At 38.1% G+C, this 21,682-nt stretch overlaps 1 protein-coding gene across 1 annotated transcript in view; it reads left to right on the top strand.

The window, feature by feature from the left end:
* The window catches only part of ASCC3 (activating signal cointegrator 1 complex subunit 3), a 285,972-nt gene that overhangs the window by 45,280 nt on the left and 219,010 nt on the right, over positions 1–21,682 (top strand). The window contains exons 7-9 of the mRNA XM_070733271.1: positions 899–1,040; positions 2,780–2,905; positions 21,218–21,418. Of these exons, the coding sequence (XP_070589372.1) occupies positions 899–1,040; positions 2,780–2,905; positions 21,218–21,418 (469 nt within the window). The remainder of the gene's footprint in view (positions 1–898; positions 1,041–2,779; positions 2,906–21,217; positions 21,419–21,682) is intronic.

The following is a 21,682-nucleotide window of genomic DNA, read 5'->3' as shown; positions in this document are numbered from 1 at the left end:
TTAGGTCTTGAGATATGATAAAACCTAGAAATTTGAAGGTCTCTACTGTTGATACTATGTTGTCTAGTATTGTGAGAGGTGGAAGGATGGAAGGGTTTCTCCTAAAGTCTACCACCATTTCTATGGTTTTGAGTGTGTTCTGTTCTAGATTGTTCTGGTCACATCACAAGGTTAGTTGTTCAACCACCCGTCTGTATGCAGATTCATAATTGTCTCAAATGAGTCCGATCACTGTTGCATTGTCTGCAAACTTCAGTTAGCACTTTAGCACTTTTTAACAAAGCCAGCATATTGCCCCCACAATCCGGGTCCTCATTTTACCCACCTCAGAAGGATGGAAGGGTGATTCAACCATGATGCGGTGATGAGATTTGAATCATTAACCTGCAGATCTAGCAGTCAACTTTAGTGGCCTGCAGTACTGCACTCTTCCCACTGTGCCCCCTTTCTTACTTGGTATCTTTTTCATGTTCCACTTAATGACCTGCATATCTTGGGATTGCTTGGCTTATGATCACTAAACCATGTAATTACATAACATCATGTTTCCCAAGCATATCAAGAATCCTAGTCCTATTTGCAGTCATAACTTGAGGAGTACCTGTTTATCTGTGCATAATTATATAGCTTTCATTTGATTGAAGATGACAGATGAGAATTGTTCCCCTTTTCTGTTTCCCTAAAAGGGGGCGATCAGGGATAATGTTAACATGTGCAGACTTCTTTGCTCAGAGTGTGTTTGAAGTATAACTCCATTCTGATTTCCAATATGAAGCTCTCTAACCCTAATATTGAATTTGCTTAGTATTTGTAACAATTTCCATGGCATCACTGCAATTCTGCTTTGAGTTCCTATGTGCTGTAGTTTTGATCACTGGTTTTCCTTTTGTGATTACAGAGAACAAGCACTTTTGAATGCTCGCACGATGCCTGTTTTAGGCAGGCAGCGAGACATGGAATTTGACAAAATTCATTATCCGCATGTTTATGACTCACAAGCCGAAGCTAGAAAAACATCAGCTTTTATTGGCGGATCAAAGGTATGCCTTTTAAGTTTCCTTCTGAGTAATGCATTTAAGTGAGCTTCTTTAGAATAGTTTAAGATGGTATTTTCAGACTCAGAAGAAGTAATTTTTGTTCCTACTGTTTACCTCCCCACCCCTTGATAGGTGCATATTTTCTTATGTTGAGAAATGTCAATCACTTGGCCCTAAAGAAATCTTAAAGAATTCATTCCCATTAGTTCCACAAAATGGTTTGGGGGTTTGGGTGATTTTTTTCTATATTCAGCTGTTTTTTCCTTGAAATATTGAAATCCTTTTATTGGCAAGAACATATATTAGTGGACCACCCAAGGGGTGAAAGATGTTACTTCAAGTTACAAATTAGATCTGCTCTTGAATAGAACTGTATTGTTCCTAATGGCTCTCACGTTACAGAATGTTAGGTATTCTTAGCTGGAACAATGGAAAAATGAATGTATTCATTTGTTACAAATCTCTGGGCCATAGATTTAGAAGTTCATTTTGTAAATTAATTTGGAAATCTAAAGAAGTCATAACCAGATGTTAAAGCAAGCCAGAATACCTGATTATTTTATTGTCATTAGAACACAGGGAACATGTTCAAACTTTTTGACATTTACCACATTTTTCTGTTTCTTTCTTCTGCGTGATTCTTATCTAACCTTTCACATTTGCTTTAATCATGCTGTAATATCTATCTATGTTATAATACTGATATAATTAGTTGAATTCAATTTGAAGCTGGTTGCAAACTTCGTTTTACTCTTGGATGCAGATATTTCTTTATTACGAGGTAATACAAATGCCAAGAAAAAATATATTCAATGAAAGAAGGAGATAACAAAATAGATTAATTTTATCCAAAAGCTTTGTAGAAGTATCCCTACACTTTGCCAGTACCTCTGGTCCTTTGTATTTAAATAAGCTTGCAGCCATCTAGTTCAGAATATTGGTTGACCAATTAAAAGATGCCCTCTCTGACTATGTGGTCAAGTAATTTAGCTACAAATAGCATGCAGCCTTATTCTTACCAAAATGCATTACACTGGATAACCTAATATAGATTTCTGCAGTTAGTATTCCTCCAGATGTGCTAAGACTGTTAAGTCTTGAAATCCCCTGCTGTCATGCCCTTTCTGGGAGTTACAGTGTCTTACATAGAGGACAGCTAGTCTTAAAAGGGATCTGTAATCTACAATAATAGGTTAAAACTGTGCAATAGAAAGTGAACCATATGGTTTTTTTCCTCCTCCTGCAAATAAACTCATTATTTTCTTGGCTGCTTGCCATGAATTTTCCCACTCCTGAGCAGATAGTGGAAAGACCATCTTAAATAGTCAAATTTACAAGCAGAAACTTGGCCCTAATTTCAGTAAGTGGAAGATATAATGACATATATTCAGATTATTGTATTTTCAAAACAATTTTCTGATTTCTCCTTTAAAAAAAAACCAAGAACAACATTTTTTTACAATCACTGTAGAATTGGAAACATATCTGAAACACATATTCTTAAATACATCAGAAATATTAAGCGGAGTGAATTAACTTTAATAGAATTCCAAAGATTTGCTTTATCCATTTTTAGAAATCTTTGCTTGTTTTAGTGTGTGTTTAAAGTGGTACTTATTTTGCTAGCTGTTCAGTTCGTTGTAGTTTGATGCTGCTAACTGAGAAGAAATTGTTCTGTGTCCAATTCATTACTTTAAACTATTTTTCTTTCCCCTTCCCTTTCTTCTTTTTAATTTTTACAGATGCTTTTGCCAGAAGCTATTGAGAGAGAAAATAATAAAATGTATGAAGCAGTAAAAATACCTCACAGTGAACCAATGCCAATGGGTTTAGTAGAAAAGCCAGTTTATATACAGGATTTAGATGAGGTAAGGAGACCTTCTTAATTTCTCTTCTGAGGCATTTGTAGAAGCTTCAGTCTTTTATTATTCTACAATTGGAACAGTATTATAGAAATAAAGTAAAATTGCTGTTGTTATTATTCTTATTCAAATTATTTAAATAATGAATGATTATATTTCTTTAATGATATATACATTTTTATTTAAAGATTTTTAATCATAAATATTATAAATTGCTTAGAAATAAGATATGTTGTAGATATATCATATCCAAGATGACAAATATAGGATGAAAAAACAAATGGGTTGTAAGCCAAAAGTGACAACACTGAGATTGTAACCTCCTGTAAGAGGCGAGGTGGAGTAGTGGTTAGAGTGTAGTACAGCAGGCTACTTCAGCTGACTGCTAGCTGCAGTTTGACAGTTCATATCTCACTGGCTCAAAGTTGATTCAGCCTTCCATTCTTCTGAGGTGAGTAAAATGAGGACCCAGATTATTGGGGGCAATAGGCTGACTATAAATCGCTCAGAGGGGTGTAAAATCATTATGAAGTGGTATATAAGTCTAAGGGCTATTGCTTTATGTACAGGTAGTCCTCAACTTATGACCACAATTGACCCTGAAATTTAGGTTATTTATATAAAATTTAGGTTATATATATATATAAAGGGAACACTTAAACAACACAATATAATTCCAAGTAAATCAAACTTCTGTGAAATCGAACTATCCACTTAGGAAGCAACACTGATTGACAATAAATTTCACGTGTTGTCAGCACATTCAGCTTTGTACAGAACAAAGTATTCAATGAGAATATTTCATTCATTCAGATCTAGGATGTGTTTTTTCAGTGTTCCCTTTATTTTTTTGAGCAGTGTATATATACCTATAGACATAGATATCTGACATTAAAATAATACATCTTGGATCTCATTATCTTACCTAGTAGAGTTGTCAGATGTTTTCCAAATGTGATGATAAATAATACCAGACAGGATTGTGGGGAATAGTTTGCTCAGATTCTTATTTTTAACTGTTTTTTATTTGGAAGAGGTCTTTGAAAATATTAACCTAACCTTAGACTATTTTAAATGTGCGGGCAGTACTTTTTAATAACTAATGCTAACACTTTTTTTCAGCTTGATGTTTCTGATGAGTGATTGTACTGGTCTCATCATACCCTATATTGTTGCATATTGTTGCCTTTGTATAGCATGCACTCTACCTATGGATAGCTTTACATATAATACTTATTCATCAATATGTATAGTAAAGATTCATGGATTAGAACATTATTGCATAAATAATCTCAGTATCAGAAAAAATGCATGAAATATATATTTAGGAAAAAATTGTATAAATATCCTATCAAATAAACATTCAGTAAAAGCACAGGAAGCACAATTTCTATCAATATATCATTTTAATGTTCTAAATACAATCACCAAAGAAAGAAAGGTATAGTGGTATATTTGCCATAAAGTATTCACAGCTTTCTAAAATTGCAATTTTATTGAGGATAGTCTTAACATAAACTACTTTCAAAATAGGTAAACATTTCCTTTCTGTATCTGACACAAATCTAATGTTTCAATTTGTAGATCTGCCAATAGCTGTATTCACATAACCCACAGTAACAGGATGTTTAAAAACATGGTTTACTGAACAAGCCATTGTGGCCTAGCTTTTATAGAATACTACTGTACGTCATAATTGATATGTTTGCATATCATATTAATCCAAAAGCAAATAAATAGCGCTGGTTCTTAAGACAATACACCTTACAGTATCCATCTGCCACTAATAAATATAGGAATTATATGGGGGCAGCGCGTGTCTCTTGAGCAAATCTAGTGTAGAAAATAAGAAGTATCAGCACTGGTGACTATAGAGAATTTCCTTGTGCATTTTATTTAAGAAAAGCATAAATTATATAGACTTTAAATAAACCAGTTAAGCGGGCCCTGCAGATAGAATCTGGGGACTGGAAATCATCTACATTGATTTTAGCCATGATATTAATTATCAAACAGAAAGTCCCAATTTAAATTATTGATTTTAATCAACCCTTTTATCTGTATTCGGTTAGACACAAAAGGTACACTGCGTGATTTATTCAGCCGAGTAAGACTCTTCTTCTCCTGTTGATTTAATAGCACCACACACAAAAAGATATAACTAAACCTTTATTTAGAATATTTTCATTTTATCAGGTATAGTGGCTCATCAGTTTATAAAATAGTGTAAGAATAATGAATATAGAACCTCTCATATATCTTTGGATTTTCTGGTCTCATTGAAGGTGCTTGAAACAATGTCCTAATCTATGATTTGGTGGTGAAATCCCTGGAAGAGAAATTATGCCTGCAACTGAAAAAAACCAGTCTAGATAACCCCCACCCACCCCCCGGCCATTTCCAGCTTTATAGGAAAATCAGTTCCATCCTTTGCTTCCTTCTTCCTGATCTGTATCCATCTGTACATTTTATAGGCATTGCAATTTTAAATATTGATGCCAATGTATATTTTATCCTCCTTATATTTTTCATCCTTTTTTTCATGTTTTTTATACCTATGCAGGCATAGTTCCCTCTAAGCTGAGCAGTGAGCAATCGCTCACTTAAAAATCATCATCAACTCAGAGTTTTCCAAACCTGCCCAGAAGCCGAGAGGGAAAGAGTGAGAGGGAAGGAGAGAGAGAGGAAGAGAGGAAGAGAGAGAAACAGATAGAAAAAAGAGAGGAAGGAAAAGAGAAAGAAAAAGAATGGGAGTAAGGAAGAGAGAAAGAAAATCAAAATCTAGTTTGAAACTAGCTCAACTATTTAAGTGGCATTTTGATATTGATAGAGTTGCCCTATTATGAGCTCACTGTTATAGACACACAGTAGAGTATTTTATTTTGAAATTCTCTGAGGCAAAACATGGTGGGTTTTTTATTTATTTGTTTATTTGTTTGTTTATTTGTTTATTTATTTATTATTTCTGTGCCGCCCAGTCCCGAAGGGACTGCCGCTCAGACACTATACTTTTCCGCCCCCCCCCAAAAAAAAATTAGAGGGAACACTGCCTGCAGGTAAGAGGGTGGGTGGAGCTACCAGTGATTGTAAGTTTTGAAAGTCTTTATGGCAGTAGAAAAGGATTAAAATTCCAGGAAGAAATTAATGATCTGGGCATAATTCTAATACTGTAATGTATTAGATTATGTAATCTCTAATACTGACAGGGTTGTTTTGAACTCAGAGCCGTCTACTATTAAAAAGAAGGTGATAGGACAAAGTAGAAATAGAATAACAGAGTCTGTTCAACACTGAATTTCTTCTTCATTGTCCCATTATTGGCTTTTTAGAGCTTCCTACATTTTATGACTTTGGAAATCATAATCTATAGCTCTGTATTTCACCAGAGGATTTGACCCCAAAGATGTTCTGATCATTCTTATTGTGTCAACCTCCTTGCTATGATCCAGGGCAGGCATCTAAAAAGTTATTTATTTCACTTAACAAATGTTTCAGCCAAAGACCCTTCAACAACCAATAAGTCTCCACTCTCACGCTACTCTCCAGATGGCCACTCTCTGACTCCCAAACGCAGCCCTGGTAGTACAAAGAAAGCCCACAGTGTAGGAGCATGGTCCTAGGGCAAGGTCAAGATTTCCAAGTCCAATCCACCCAGCAGAATCCAAACACAATACAAAGACAGTCCTCAGAACAAAAAACCAAGTCACAAAAAAGAAGCAGTTCCAAAGCTACAGTGAGGCAGAGACCAAATGCAGGCCACAAGAAAAGGGGCTAGGTCCAAACCAAAATGTGAAAAACAATCTTCCAAGCAAGGCAAAGAGCAAACAGGCACGAGTCGAAGCAGGGGAGTATAAGCCAAAGTAAACAACTGTTCCTGGCAAAGACTAACTCCCCAAAGCTTCTCCTTAAGTTACTCCCCTCCAGATCTTCCTGGAGGGGTGGGGTGACCTTTTCCCAAGTAGCCTTGCAGCCCTTCTCTGGACTTGCCTGCGCCCCACTCCCCTTGCCCTTGGATCAAGTGGAGTAGACATCTTTACTCATCAGAGGAGATTGGTTGCCTATCAGCATCACTGCTGGTCAACAGCCAATTCTCCTCTTCATCTGTGTAGGTAGGCAGCTCTCCGTATAGTCAACCACCTCTGTCAGGAAAATACTTTAAGAGCTGACCAGCTGCTACAATGATACAAGGCAGGGAATGAGTCAACAAGGTTTTTGGCCTGATACGACTTTAAGATACATATAAGTGTGTGTGCTTCTGTGCTATAGTTGATGATTGATTGCCTGACCTTGACTGGCTATGTATATATTCATTGTAGATAAGCCACTATTTGAAAGATAAACCTGGGTTGTCTCAAAATAGTCATACTTTTCACACTCTGATAACCTCCCCCATTGCCTGAGGGTCCCGGGACAGCATAGTGCTCAGCCCCTTGTGAACCTCCCCTGTTGGAGATAGTCCCAGTTCCAACTCCTCTTACGAACTGGTCTCTGAAGGGGCCATGACACTCCTAGATATCATTGTTTTCAATAGGTCTCTCAATTTATACTTTATACTAGTTTAAATAGTCATTGCATATCTGTGGATACATGCTGTGTATATAGAATCTATGTTTAAAAAAATCTTTCTCCTGAGTCCTAAGGAGAAGGGTGGCATAGAAATCAGATAGGTAGGTAGGTAGGTAGGTAGGTAGGTGGATGGATGGATGGATAGGTGGATAGTCAGGTAGCTGGATAGGTAGGTAGGTAGGTGGATGGATAGGTAGGTAGGTAGGTGGATGGATAGGTAGGTAGATAGATAGATAGATAGATAGATAGATAGATAGATGATGATAGATAGATAGATAGATAGATAGATAGATAGATAGATAGATAGATGATAGATAGATAGATGATAGACAGACAGACAGACAGACAGACAGACAGATTTAGGTTAGGTTAGGTTTCATATTTTTTGTAGAAAATTATCATTAAAATGGGGGCATTTTCAGTTGCAGTAAGTTGTATAAGCACTATATACATGTAGGGAAATTATTTTGTTATTCTGCAAGGGACTAAGCTCTATCCATAGAAAGGGTACAAATTTATGTTATGTTGCAGTTGAACAATGGTCTACTGAACAAGCTAGAGTTGGCTAGATTCATACAACCTAGCTAACTTATTTAAAGGGATTATATTGGTAACCGTTATGAAGAACTATGAATGACATCTATATGACATTGTGTTTGCTAACTCATTTCGATAAATTTCCTGCAATTTAAAAGGTGAATACTTGTTTTCATTCAGTTGAAAAAGAAAGGCTATATCTTGTGAAATTAAGTTCATGATTTCTAAATGCAAGTGTTATGTAATTTCTACTTTAGGAAATTTAGACTGTCTTTTTCCATATAATTATCAAGTAACAACTAAAATTTGAATACTGTTATTATCTAGAGTTAAACTTTTGTGACAAAATGGCATACATAGCGAAAGTTACAAAACCAGATAATTATTTTGAGTTTTACACATTAAAAATCTGCTCTGGGTAAGAATAAAGCAGTGCCCTCTTTTTGTCAGTGTTAGGCACTAACAGAATACATATTATGTGCCCTACAAATTTATAGATGATAATTAGGAAAAAAAGGTATCTTCAGCTACCTTGCCTAAATGATGTGATACCTGGAAATTTTCTTGTTGGAATGGTAGGAATTAGAAATGCAACTTCTCTGAAAGCTTTAGCCAAACTACTGTAGGCTGAAATGAGTTTGGTTTGCATATGCAAAAAGCAACCTGTCATAATTCTGTCCTCCTAGTCAGCAGGTTGCAGAAGAAATAATAACATTATTTTGGCATTTGGGAAGATATCAGAATGCCCTCATTGTATTAGAAAAGCATATATTACAGATTTCATTTATACCATTTGCCCCCAAGCCATATAAAGTGACAATGCAAATTGGTTATGATGATTTTTTTTTAACCTTTCCCCACATTTAAAAAACAAATGTTCTAAAACTTTATAATAATTTGTAAATGTTGTACGCCACCCTGAGTCGCCTTGAGAAGGGCGGCATGGAAATCTAATAAATGAATGAATGAATTAATTAATGAATGAATTAATTAATTAATTAACATCTCTAGTTTGAAAGGCTTATATTATTACATTATGAGCCATGGTGGTGCAGTGGTTAGAATGCAGTACTGCAGGCTACTTCCACTGGCATTTCAAGTCTCACTGGCTCAAGGTTGATTCAGCCTTCCATCCTACTAAGGTTGGTAAAATGAGGACCCAACTTGTTGGGGGCAATATGCTGTCTCTGTAGACTGCTGACTCTTAGACTTGCTATTACCAGAAAAATAAAATATAAGATCTTAGGAGAAACAAATTGCCTTTTAGTTCAACTTAGTGCCATAGTGAAGCTTGAGATGCACATGTCTCAAGTGTACATTTTGATCCAAACATCAACTGATACTGAGGATGCTGAGCAAAATTTTGAAATTTTTGGAACAAGAATTAAAAATATACCATCTGTAGTCCATTTAAGTGATGGGGACATCACTTGAAACAGATTGTACAGTTTTAAAATGGGAAAGGATTAATTTTAAGGAAGCCAGAATGGTTCTAATTGGGTGGGAGAAGAAATACAGTGGAACCCCGACATAAGAGCTGCTCTACTTAAGAGCAACTCGAGATAAGAGCTGGGAGGGGAGAGATATTTTTGTTCTACTTACAAGCCCAAATTCGAGATACAAGCGCCAAGGAGCTGTCTCCTGAAGCCAAACGCTAACTTCCGCGTTCGGCTTCAGGAGACAGCCGCGAAGCGGCGCGCATGTTTTAAAAGGTTGCAGCCAGCCTGGGGGGCTCGGGGGGGTGCTTTCAGCTTTCTTTCTTGCTCTTTTTCTTTCTCTCTTTTACCTTCCCTTCCTCTGTTTCTTCTTTTCTTTCTCCTTCCCACCTTCTTCCCTCCCTCCCTCCCTTCACTCATTCCTCTCTTACTCTCCCCTTTCATAAGTTTCCTTGCTTCCTTCCTCTGTTCCTGTCCCTTCCCTCTTTCCTTCCTTCCTTCCCACCCTCCGTCCATTCATTCACCCATTCCTCTCTTGATCGCTTAAAGCCGGTCCCTGGTGCAAAAAGGGTTGGGGACCTCTGTCCTACAGGATTGGGTGGCAGAGAAGTTGAACATATGTAAATTTAAAAGTTTAAGAAAGTTTACAAGTTAAGTGAAAGAAACTTCATTATTCATTTATATGTACATGTACATTTCTTCATTAAAAACATGTCTTTCTGCATAATTTAGACTAACTTTGTGAGTTTTTTGAGGGCTGGAACCAATTAAAATTATTTACATTAATTCCTATGGGGAAAAGTCATTCGAGATAAGAGCTGCTCGACTTAAGAGCCCAGGTCCGGAACGAATTAAACTCGTATCTCGAGGTACCACTGTATTACATTATTTGATAGAGTTAGCTTAAGGAAAAGGGTAAGTATAGGGCATGGTAGAAAAATATAAAACCATGCATAGTACACTGCTCAAAAAATAAAGGGAACACTTAAACAGCACAGTATAACTCCAAGTAAATCTAACATCTGTGAAATCAAACTGTCCACTTAGGAAGCAACACTGATTGACAATCAATTTCATATGCTGTTGTGTACATTGAACTTTGCACAGAACAAAGTATTCAATGAGAATATTTCATTCATTCAGATCTAGGATGTGTTATTTGAATGTTCCCTTTATTTTTTTGAGCAGTATATAATAAAATAAGTAAATTCTGAAGTCATTCTGTCAAACTGAACATTGTGAGAATATGGGTAGGCAAAAACAACCACAGCACATAGCTTAGTTATGGAAGCTTGCAATCCTAAAATGTACTGTTGGTCATCACTTTGGATCGTTTTAAAATAGACAAATTCATAAAATACAAGGCTATAATGTTTAGTCACATTTGCCTTTGAGATGTCAACTGTTGAAAAACCAGTGGCAGCGGAGTAGCATTATTCTTGTTGTAATTGCTCTTATAATGTTGTCATAGGCATTTGTTTGTCCATTAGGGGAGCTTGGATTAGACAGATACTTAATACCATCCACTCAATTGCTACTGTTACAGCCACATCATATCTTCCTATACTGTGAGAAATTGTCATTTCAGTAACACGACAAATAAATTGTGTGTGTATGCATATATATATATATAGCAAACAGCTCACAAAATCTCTTCAATGGAATAGAAACGCCATGAAATGCCATGGAATATGTTCGAATTATATATTGTATTATACTTCCAAAATGCTTAACAAAGAATGCCAGCTGCTTTGAAAAAAGAAAACTGCTCAGTTATTGAGAGCCAGCTGCAAGGAACTAGAAACTATATTAAATACTATTCTCTTGCCCACCAGCTTAACTTTTACATATAATATTACAGCATATCCAGTGTGGGTAACCTGAAAGCTATTGATTGCTAAATGCATTTGTTTAAATATTCTATTCTAAAACAAAATGGGGAAGAAGCAGTAAGTCATACTCATAATTAATAACTAGCAGTCTCTTCTAAATATGATTACTCGGAACAATACGCATATTCAGATTGATGGGTTTTCAGTTTTCCCCATAAGAAGTATATTTTAAAATGAATATGAAGTATTTAATTGTAATACAGTAGTAGCTTGGTACTCAGTTGCTTTGAAACTCATCGAATTTGGTACTCAACACATTTTGACACAAAAATATTGTCCTGGTTCTCAACAGTTGTTTGGTGCTCAGTGCACAAACTAGAACTTTTTGGGGTTGGTTGCCTTGGGACTCACTACATTATTCTTAATGGGAAACATTTACAGTGATCCCCCGAGTTTCGCGATCTTGAGCTTTGCGAAACGCTATATCGCGATTTTTCCACCTGATGACGTCACTCCCTTCCTTTCTCATCTTTCTTTCTCTCTCTCTTTCTCTATCTTGCTTCTTCCTCTCTCACACTCTCTTCCTCCCTCTCTCATCTCTTTCTTTCCTTCTCTCTCTTTCTCTATCTCTCCCCCTCTTGCTCTCGAGCGGCGGGCGGCACCCAGGGAAGGTTCCTTCGGCTGCCCACCAGCTGATCTGCTCGGCAGCGCAGTAGCAGCGAGGAGCCGAAGATGGGGTTTCCCCTTTGCGTGGGCAACGGGGAAACCCCATCTTCGGCTCCTCGCTGCTACTGCGCTGCCGAGCAGATCAGCTGGTGGGCGGCCGAAAGAACCTTCCCTGGGTCTTCAACTCCCAGAGCGGCGGACAAGCGGCGGTCGGACAAGCGGCGGACAAGCGGCGGCCGGACAAGAAAAGCGGCGGCCGGACAAGCGGAAAAGCGGCGGAAAAGCGGCGGGCGGACAAGAAGACAAGCGGCGGAAAAGCGGAAAAGCGGCGGACAAGCAGCGGGCGGACAAGCGGCGGCCGGAAAAGCGGACAAGCGGCGGACAAGCTGAAAAGCGGCGGACAAGCGGGCAGGCAGGCGGCTCCTCAGCTGCTGGGTCTTCCCAGGTGCGGAAGTAAAAACACCATCTGCGCATGTGCGGCCATGGAAAAAGGGGCGCGCATGCGCAGATGGTGTTTTTACTTCCGCACCACTACATCCCGAAAAATCGATTATCGCGAGGGGTCTTGGAACGGAACCCTCGCGATAATCGGGGGATCACTGTATTTGACCCTCATCATTTTTGGTACTCATCATAACTCCCAGAAACAATTAATGACGTGTATCGAGGTACTACTCTATGTTTAAAATGCTTGCAATTTTTTAAGTGTTCCAAATGGCCCAAATTTATGTGGTGCCTTTTTATGTCTGCTGATTAAAGTCCTTATAACAGTGATGGCGAACCTGTGGCATGCAGAGCCATATCTGCTGTCACATGAGCCGTTGCCCTAGCTCAGCTCCAACATGCATGTGTGTGTCGGCCAGCTGATTTTTTGGAAAGCACAGAGGCTCTGGGAGGGCATTTTTGACTTCCAGAGAGCCTTTGGAGCCTGGGGAGGGTGAAACACGAGCCTACTGGACCCACCAGTAGTTGGGAAACAGGCATTTTCAAGCTTCCTTAGGGCCTCTGGGGGGAAGCTGTTTTCGTCCTCCCCAGCAATGAATTATGGGTGTTGGCACTTGCGCATACGTGAAAGCATGCGCCCACTCTCTTTTAGCACCCAAAGAAAAAAAGGTTCGCCATCACTGCCTTATATTATCCATAAACTATTCAGATAGCACAATCTAATGTAGTTTCCTGAAATTCCTGAGGATTTCTTTAAAGAATCTTAATGATTGCTAAAGCGACATACTATATATTATTTTAGAAAATATCTGCAAGTCTTAAACTTGAAGCCTCTCTCTTTTAGATTCTATTGCAGAAAGTGCTTCAATCTCCTGTGACTGCTTTCAGTATCTTTATGCAATTTTCCAAATTTTCAAATAATTTAGCAAATCAAAATTGTGGAGCACAATTTTGAAGATGGAGCCCAGTTCTACCTGACATATCTACAGTATCTCGTAATGTAACCATTTGAGGCTCTCTACTATATTGAGTGATGTTTAGAGTTGTATGATTTTAATTCTGAAGGGCTGATGGCAACTCTAAAGCCAGGGGTCCCTGTAGCTAAATCTATATGGAACGTAAATAAAACCCAGTGCTCAATGTGTCCTCAAAAGAGAGATGTTGAAGAACATATTTTGTGTGACGAAGTGGTGCCCATGCAACAGAGATTGTATCTCATATGATTTGGATGAAAGCCTAGAGGGTGTTAGATAACATTCTTCTACCAGTTTGTACATACACACATATATGTTATTAATAGACTTTTACTCTGGTTAGTTATTGTATGAAGTGAAGAAATTGAGAAAAGCGAGTTAAAACAAAACCCATGACATTAATGTTTATTCTTGGAACAATGTTCTTTGTATTCACAGTTGCCTCCCTCCTCCTTGGTGGGTTAAGTTTATTACCTCTGTCAGCTATAATTACCCTTTAAAATAGTCTTTGTCAGTTCTGCCCTCTTTTTGTTAAATAGATATTGTAGCACCCAACTTGAAGGAGGTGGTTTATCTCCTATCATAGGAGAACAGGCAAATTAAATACGTACCCTGAAAATTCATTATTCAATATGTGTGGAGATCCCTAAAGTGGTAAGATTGTTGAAGGCTTTAATTGTGACTCATGCACAAACAGCTGGAAATTGTACCATTAGTAATGCCTGTACTCTGGGCCTTTGTGCTCCACTATTTTATTGCTCAACAAATACACACCAGTTGAGCACATTTTCTGACAATTTTGCCTTTCTGTTGCTGTGAAATTATGTTTTTAGGAACTCAAAGCATATATAGGAAAATTTGGTTATTTCTTGGAAAACACACCTGCAGTGAGGCTTCCAGAACTAAGAGGAAGGTGGCTGATTGAGTATAAGCAACACATCTGGGCATTGCTGTGGTGAATGTCACCACTCTATTTATTGTCTTCCTTATTTGCCTATTTGCTATTGTGAACTATAAAGTATGTACTATGAACAAGTGGGGAATATCAAAGAAGCTTCTATCTGCTGGAGCGCTCTGATATTTTATGCATGCACAAATCTGGGTGTTTTTTAAATATACAGCTTTAAACATTATCCAATCTTTAACTGTGTGTGTTTCTGAATTATTACATCTGTATCCTCCATCAGTTGTGTTAACAATGTAACCTAACACAATGAAATTAACAAACAAAAGGAGAATTAAAGTAATGGTTTAAACAGCATTAAATCTACATTTAAAATAGCAGAGGAACTATAATAGGAATAAAATTAGAGATGTAAATTGACAACATTATTTAGTTAAATGTGAAAATACATATTTTTTTTCAATTAGTTGCAGTTCTTCAGGGTTGTTTCTAAGTAGGTGATCTTTCAAGGGCAGTGCTGACAAGACAAGCTGTTATCATTACCTCCTCAATTAGCCATTAAAGGAAGAATTTATACATGGTATGCTTGTGTGTGTGTATGTTAGTATAGGGGTTTTTTAAACTTTTAAATATTTTAATTAATTGGATTATGTATTGGATTGATTTTTCACTTGTTGTGAGCCGCCCCGAGTCTTCGGAGAGGGGCGGCATACAAATCCAAATAATAAATAATAATAAATAAATAAGAATATGTTCAGATGACTTTATGCAGAATCATACAAAAAGGTGAGATAACACCAGTGGTGGGTTGCTACCCGTTTGCACTGGTTTGAGAGAACGGTTGGTGGAAATTTGACCAAAGTTGCCAAACTGGTAGCGATGGCTGGCTGGCTACATCCCCGAACTGATCGTCACTTGTTCACCCAGCCCACCCACCCCGCCCAGTCACTCCTTGCCTGCCTAAGTTGCCTTCCCACATGGTGTCTGCCCTGTGCTCCAACTGAGCTGTCTCCTCCTGCCTATAGATAAGTCTTGCTAGGATCCACTCCCTAGAGCTTGCTGTGGCCCCGCATCCTCATTGAGCCTGCGTAGCTGGCTAAGCCACCACAGCCCTGTGCAGCTCCATTCCAGGCAAGCTGCCGGCACCCTAGCTTGCCGCAGGCCCCACCATCATCCCCATTGAGCTCACGACATTACTTTCCTCCCATGGCTGGTGGCAGAAGGGAAGGCATGCCAGTGCCCACATGGAAAGTTGTTGTTAAGGAGGACTGCTCCTTGGCCCCAACCATGTGTTTTCAAGCCCGGGCTATTGCAATAGCTTTTCACTCCAAGTAGCCCAGGCTTGAAAACATATGGCTGGGGCCAAGGAGCGGTCCTCCTTAACAACCTCCAAATCTGTTCCAAGCCTCAGTTCCTTGTGGGTGCTGAAAGTAATGGTCTGTCTATTACTCTATGCCTGCTTTCTGGATGGGCCCCTAAAGCGCTGTGCTGCAAAAGACTCTCCTAGCAAGAGAGCAGGGTAGAGAAAACAAGTCGCCGGAAAACACATGGAAGACTCCATCACGTGCTCTCTAAGTCAGCGTCTACTGCTTCTTTCCCCTGCTTCTCTTGCCTGGGAGAGAGAGTCCTTTGCAGCACAGTACTTTGTGTAGTCCCATCCAGAAAGCCTGCACTTCCCCAGAGCCCCAATGGCCACCTTCCACCACCCACTGCCACCTGGAGCTCCTGTTTCGCCTGACCACCACCACATGGAGCTCCTGTTTTGGTGGATTTATTGGGAATTATAGATTGGAAACATTTGGAAGGCCTCAAGGCTTAAATTAATGCACTGAGTCTTCGGAGAGGGACGGCATACAAGTCAAATCAAATCAATCAATAAACAAACAAACAAACAAACAAATAAACAAATAAATAAAATTAATTTATCTAGATATATAGGAAATTGTTTTAGGATGGGAAAAAGTAACTGAATGTTTCAGATTGGGTGTTAAAATAAGAATATTGAAATAACATTCTTGCTGTTAGATTTTCTTAGATACCAAAATGCTGTGGCCTCCCTAAGGTATAATCTTGCACATTACTCTTACCGTGACTTATTTTTCCGCATTGCCTCTTTCTCATATAATTTTATTTACAGCAACCCAGTTTATATCTTTAATTTTGAACTCAATAGCAGATAAAACAAAGGAAATTAATGCCACAACAGCTCTTGAAAATTAAAAATTGTAAGCTGTGAGAGAAATGCTACTGTTTCAATATCTATCTAAAAAAATCAGACTTTTGGGCTCATACGTGCTTTGATCAAACAGAGAAGTGTATTTAAGTTCAGTTGGCTACAATTTTGCTATCTTAATGGAATATGCATCTGTCTTTGAGATGTAGTAGTGACCTGCCTTCCTCTTTCCTTGGATGACCTCCAGCTATGCAGTGATCTAGTCCCCACTAGAATTGAAAAGCGCTTTGAGCTGTCAGTCTTTCTTTTAGAAAAGACAGTGTGATAGCAACATGCTCATTTATGTCACAGGTGCTATGAAGGTATTTTCTTTTCTTCCCTTTTTATTGAGAATGTGACCTGAGACCTTACCTGAGCCGGATAACACAACTTGTTCCCCTCTGATTACTCTAAACTTCAATTCCCTTGTTGACTGGGACTCAGGGCCTTTGTATTGAAAATTATCTAAAGGATATCAGGTTGACCACCTTCCTTTCTGGACTCATGAGCTTGAGTTGCATTTATCCCCTGTGTTTTTTTCTTCCAAACAATGGAATTAACTTTGTCCTACAACTGAAATAAATGTAGGGCAGGAGAAAGAATGGCTTGTGTATCTTCTCAAAAAGGAGGTGGTTTGATTTTAAAACAGGTTTAAAACTAATGCAATATACTTTTGCTTTTAATGTTTGTGTTTCAATTTGTCATTTCTGTTATTTTATGCCCCAGGTGTTCATACACAGTTGTTGCTGTTAAGAATGGCATAGAGAAAACACTGGCGTGTAACACTTTTTTGCAAACACAAGCAGCAGGGCTGTTTTCATCTAGCATAACAGAGCCCAACATGTTGGCTGTATTCATATGATTAGCTGGAGGGTGGTTAATTAGCTTTTTCCAAGCCTTGTCATGATCTAGAAATGTAACTGTTCACTAGTCAAGATTCCTTTGGGTCAATATGTTGTTCTTTGCATGCTAGAATCAAATAAAGCAAGTAGTCATATTGTCTTGGGTATCAATTAAGTAATATTAATGTCTCTTCAAGTATTCTTTAAGTGCAACCTATTATGCCATTAGGTTATCCAGTGATTTAATAGGTTATTAAATTAATTTAAATATATAAAAACATATCAGTATAGTGCATTGAATTAGCATTTGGTTTCATATAGCTGATGCATAATCAAATTCTTTCTCAGATACAGAATCCAGGCATAGGGTTTTTCCACTGAGCTTATTTGCTTTTTTTAACTTTATCTTTTCTTTCTTGGATTCCATTATTTTTTTCCTATAAGTATTGTTTTGTTTATTTATGGCTTTAGTGTACTATGGGGTTTTATATTATTTTATATTTTTTTTAAAATAGCATTGTTAAAAAAAATAAACCTAAAAAGTTTCATATTATACAGACGCTTTTAGCTGTTGGATTTTATTGTCTGCCTTTTTAAGTGCACATAATGTAGGAGAGAAATACACAACTTCATTTCTTTTTTCATAAATGATGGAATAGATTGAGAGTATTATATATATGTATATATATGTGTATATACATATACATACATACATACATACATACATACATACATACATACATACATATACGGTCTTGGCATATTCGGGTTTCTTCCTGTGTAGGATTCGGAAATTTCTGGCAACATTTCGACGAGGTCCCACTCGTCATCTTCAGGCTGGTGATTCTGTCCTTGTGCTAGGGCGAACACAGCGAGGCCTGAGCTGCCTTCCCTCTATAAATACTGGTGGCTGGGTGTGGTTTGATGGCTCAGCAATTGCCTACTGTGGTGAGTCAGTGAGGTAACACCTGGGGTCATTGATGTAACTGAGGTATGCTGATTAGTTAATGATTGTGGATTAGGGGTGATATCCTGAGTAGTTGGAGCTTGCAGGCTACTTAGTTGTTTTGTAATGTGTGTTCTGAGTCTGGTTTCAGTTTGTATGGCTGGGATACGTTTGTAAATGAGGGCTGGTTTCCAGATGTCTGGTAGGCAGGAGGTATTATCACGCTTGTTCATATTTTGGGGGTGTTTTTCTATCTCAATGGCTTCCATGATTATTCTTTTGCTGTAGTGTTCTGTTTTGGAAATTAATTTAGTTCTGTCAAAATCAATTTCACGTCCTGTAGTTTTGAAGTGTTGGAAAAGGGAGGAAGTTTTTTCTTTTTTTCTTAATGCATTCTTATGTTCTGCAACATGTGCATTTACTCTCTTGTTAGTTTGTCCAATATATGTGGCTGGGCAGATTTTACATGGTATTTGATAAACTCCCCTGGTTTTTTAGCTGGATATTGTCTTTGGGGTTTCTTGGGATGTTGGCTATTTTTTTATCTGTACCAAAGGCTGTCTTGATGTTGTGTTTGCGGGGAATTTTGCTGATTTTATCTGTGGTGCCTTTGATGTAAGGGAGGAGGGCGATGCCATTGTCCTGTTCTGTGTCTTGGTTCTTGGTGGGTGTCTCTTTTTGGATTAGGTTGGTGATTGCCTCTCTTTGGAATCCATTGGAAATTAATACATTTGTGAGACTGTGTAATTCAGTTTCCAGGTGGTCTTTGTCGGCTAGGCGTTTGGTTCTGGAAATGAGGGTCTTGGCTACGGAATTGATCTGTGCAGGGTGGTGGTGGGATTTTGCGTTTAAGTAGCGGTTGGTGTGTGTCTTCTTTTGGTAGATGGTATGTCCTAGGGAGCCATTGGGTTTTTTGTAGATTAGGGCCACATGGGAAAGAAAAACTGGACAGCTTTCTCACACATCTCAACAGCCTACACCCCAAAATACAATTCACCATGGAAATAGAAACCAACAACAAACTTCCCTTCCTAGATTATTATATATAAATGATAAATTTGGAAAATTCATGATAGGGATTTTGAATTATAGCCTCCTAGGCCCTGTGACATTTAACTACTGAACTTCACTGACTACCGAAAGTTAAATTCCAGACAGTGTTTCATACTGACAGATGGTACTTCTGAAATAAGCTTTTGGACAGTACTTGATTGTCAAGGCTGACTCATAACACACCTCTATTCACAGCTTGACAACAGAAATGAAGGGAGTGGGGAGGAGAATGCTTGGAATGTATTGAGAGCTGGGAGGGATATGAGAAATTTATGTGAGCCATTTGCAGCTGGAGTAGATCCTTCAAGGCCCTGCAACGGCAACTTTCCAAAGGCACAGACTGTTTTTCTAAAATAAAAAGAATGTATTGAATTGGTGGATAATGGGCCGCTCAAATGGGGAAAAGGGGAAATTAACTAGTCTTTTTGTCATGCGAAAACCTCAGAGTTAGCTTCACTTCTTGTGTTCCTGAATGGATCTATCAGTAAAGTTTTACTCTTGGTAAAATAATGTCCCAGGAGTTTCTTTGGCTACATATGTCAAAGGATGGTTGACACTGATTTCCCCCACTCACCCAGAATTCCCTAAGGCAGTGTTTCCCAACCTTGGCAACTTGAAGATATCTGGACTTCAACTCCCAGAATTCCCCAGCCAGCATTCGCTGGCTGGGGAATTCTGGGAGTTGAAGTCCAAATATCTTCAAGTTGCCAAGGTTGGGAAACACTGCCCTAAGATCTGCTGCACCCCATTCAACATTTTTATCCTGCTGCTGAAAGGCCTGCACTGCCTATCTGAAATAAAGCATGGCCACACCAGATGTTCAAAGCTGCCTCACGCTGTTCCACAAGCCTCACATAATTTGGAGAATGAGACTTCCAAAGCACTCTGAGAATGGGTCCTTACTTGGGACTCCATCTGCTTAACAACGTACCAGGATTGTGATTATTGAATGGAGCAATCCTGTGATGTCCCACCTAATGTCTGTTTCTCTCAATAATTGAGATTCCGATCCCAGTTCTGGTCAAAACTCAAGGTCTCTCTCCCCCAACCCCTGCACATGTACATGCACACACCCACAAATGGAATCTAGGGTTATTTCAGAATGTAATGAATTAAACTTTCAAGGGGCCGAAGAGGGATTGAAATTATTGCTCTGTCTACTATGTAGTGGACACTGAACACAAATTGGTGTTTACTCCAGTATTTTCTGTTTGTTCCACAAATGCTCACAGAGAAGCAAAGTATAATATGTATGGTATGTTTGTATGTATGGATGTTTGGTTTTACAATAAGGGTTTTTAGTTGTTTTAGTATTGGATTTACATGCTGTTTTTTGTTTCTGTTGTTAGCTGCCCCGAGTCTACGGAGAGGGGCGGCATACAAATCAAATCAAATAAATAAATATGTAGGTGGGTAGGTAGGTAGGTAGGTAGGTAGATAGATAGATAGATAGATAGATAGATAGATAGATAGATAGATAAAGTTATAAAGTTTGCATTTGTGTTCATATAAATATAATAAAAAATAGAATGCAGTAGATATGAATTGTATATGAATAACAATTTTTAAAGAGGAATTAGATTGTTAGGCGTTTAATGTAAATCAGGATGATGATGTAGAGATGAATTAAGAAAGCAACGCAGAAGAGATGAATGGCATCTATGAAAGTTCTTCCAAAACGAAAACCTGAAGAACTATTTTAAAATGTCAGACTGAATTGAAAGTTCTCGTTCCTCGCAATAAATATAAATGTTGTTCAGTGCTTGGTCAATAAATGATAATCCATTTTGTTGTTCAGAGATATTTGCTACTGTTTTGCATAGTAGTATTTTTGCCCAATAGTAACTATTACATTCATTATTTAATTATAATGCATTTCCCCCCTCTTTCGGAATTTTCCTTGCAGATTGGACAACTTGCTTTCAAAGGCATGAAACAATTAAACCGAATCCAGTCCATTGTTTTTGAAACTGCTTACAACACAAATGAGAACATGCTAATATGCGCACCCACTGGGGCTGGAAAAACAAACATTGCCATGTTAACAGTTTTGCATGAAATCCGTCAGCACGTTCATCAGGGCGTTATTAAAAAGGATGAATTTAAGGTAGGAATTCAGTGGTTTGACAGAGCGTCAGGTATGATTGTCATGTTTATATGAATCTAAGAAATTTTCAAATGCCTCTTGTTTTCTCCAGTACATACAGCTACAAAGTTTGTTGATTTAGTTGATTGCTGGTTCGCAATTCCTTGTTTGGTTCTGGAAATGTTGCTTGCCTATGTGAAAAGAGTTGGATATATATTTAACTCAGGTGCAGAACAAATGTTCAAAATGATAGACTTTTATAAACAAAATACATTGCTTTATGTA

Source organism: Erythrolamprus reginae, chromosome 1, assembly GCF_031021105.1.
Source record: "Erythrolamprus reginae isolate rEryReg1 chromosome 1, rEryReg1.hap1, whole genome shotgun sequence".
Taxonomy (NCBI): Eukaryota; Metazoa; Chordata; class Lepidosauria; order Squamata; family Dipsadidae; genus Erythrolamprus; species Erythrolamprus reginae.
This window is presented reverse-complemented; position numbering and strand designations above follow the sequence as displayed.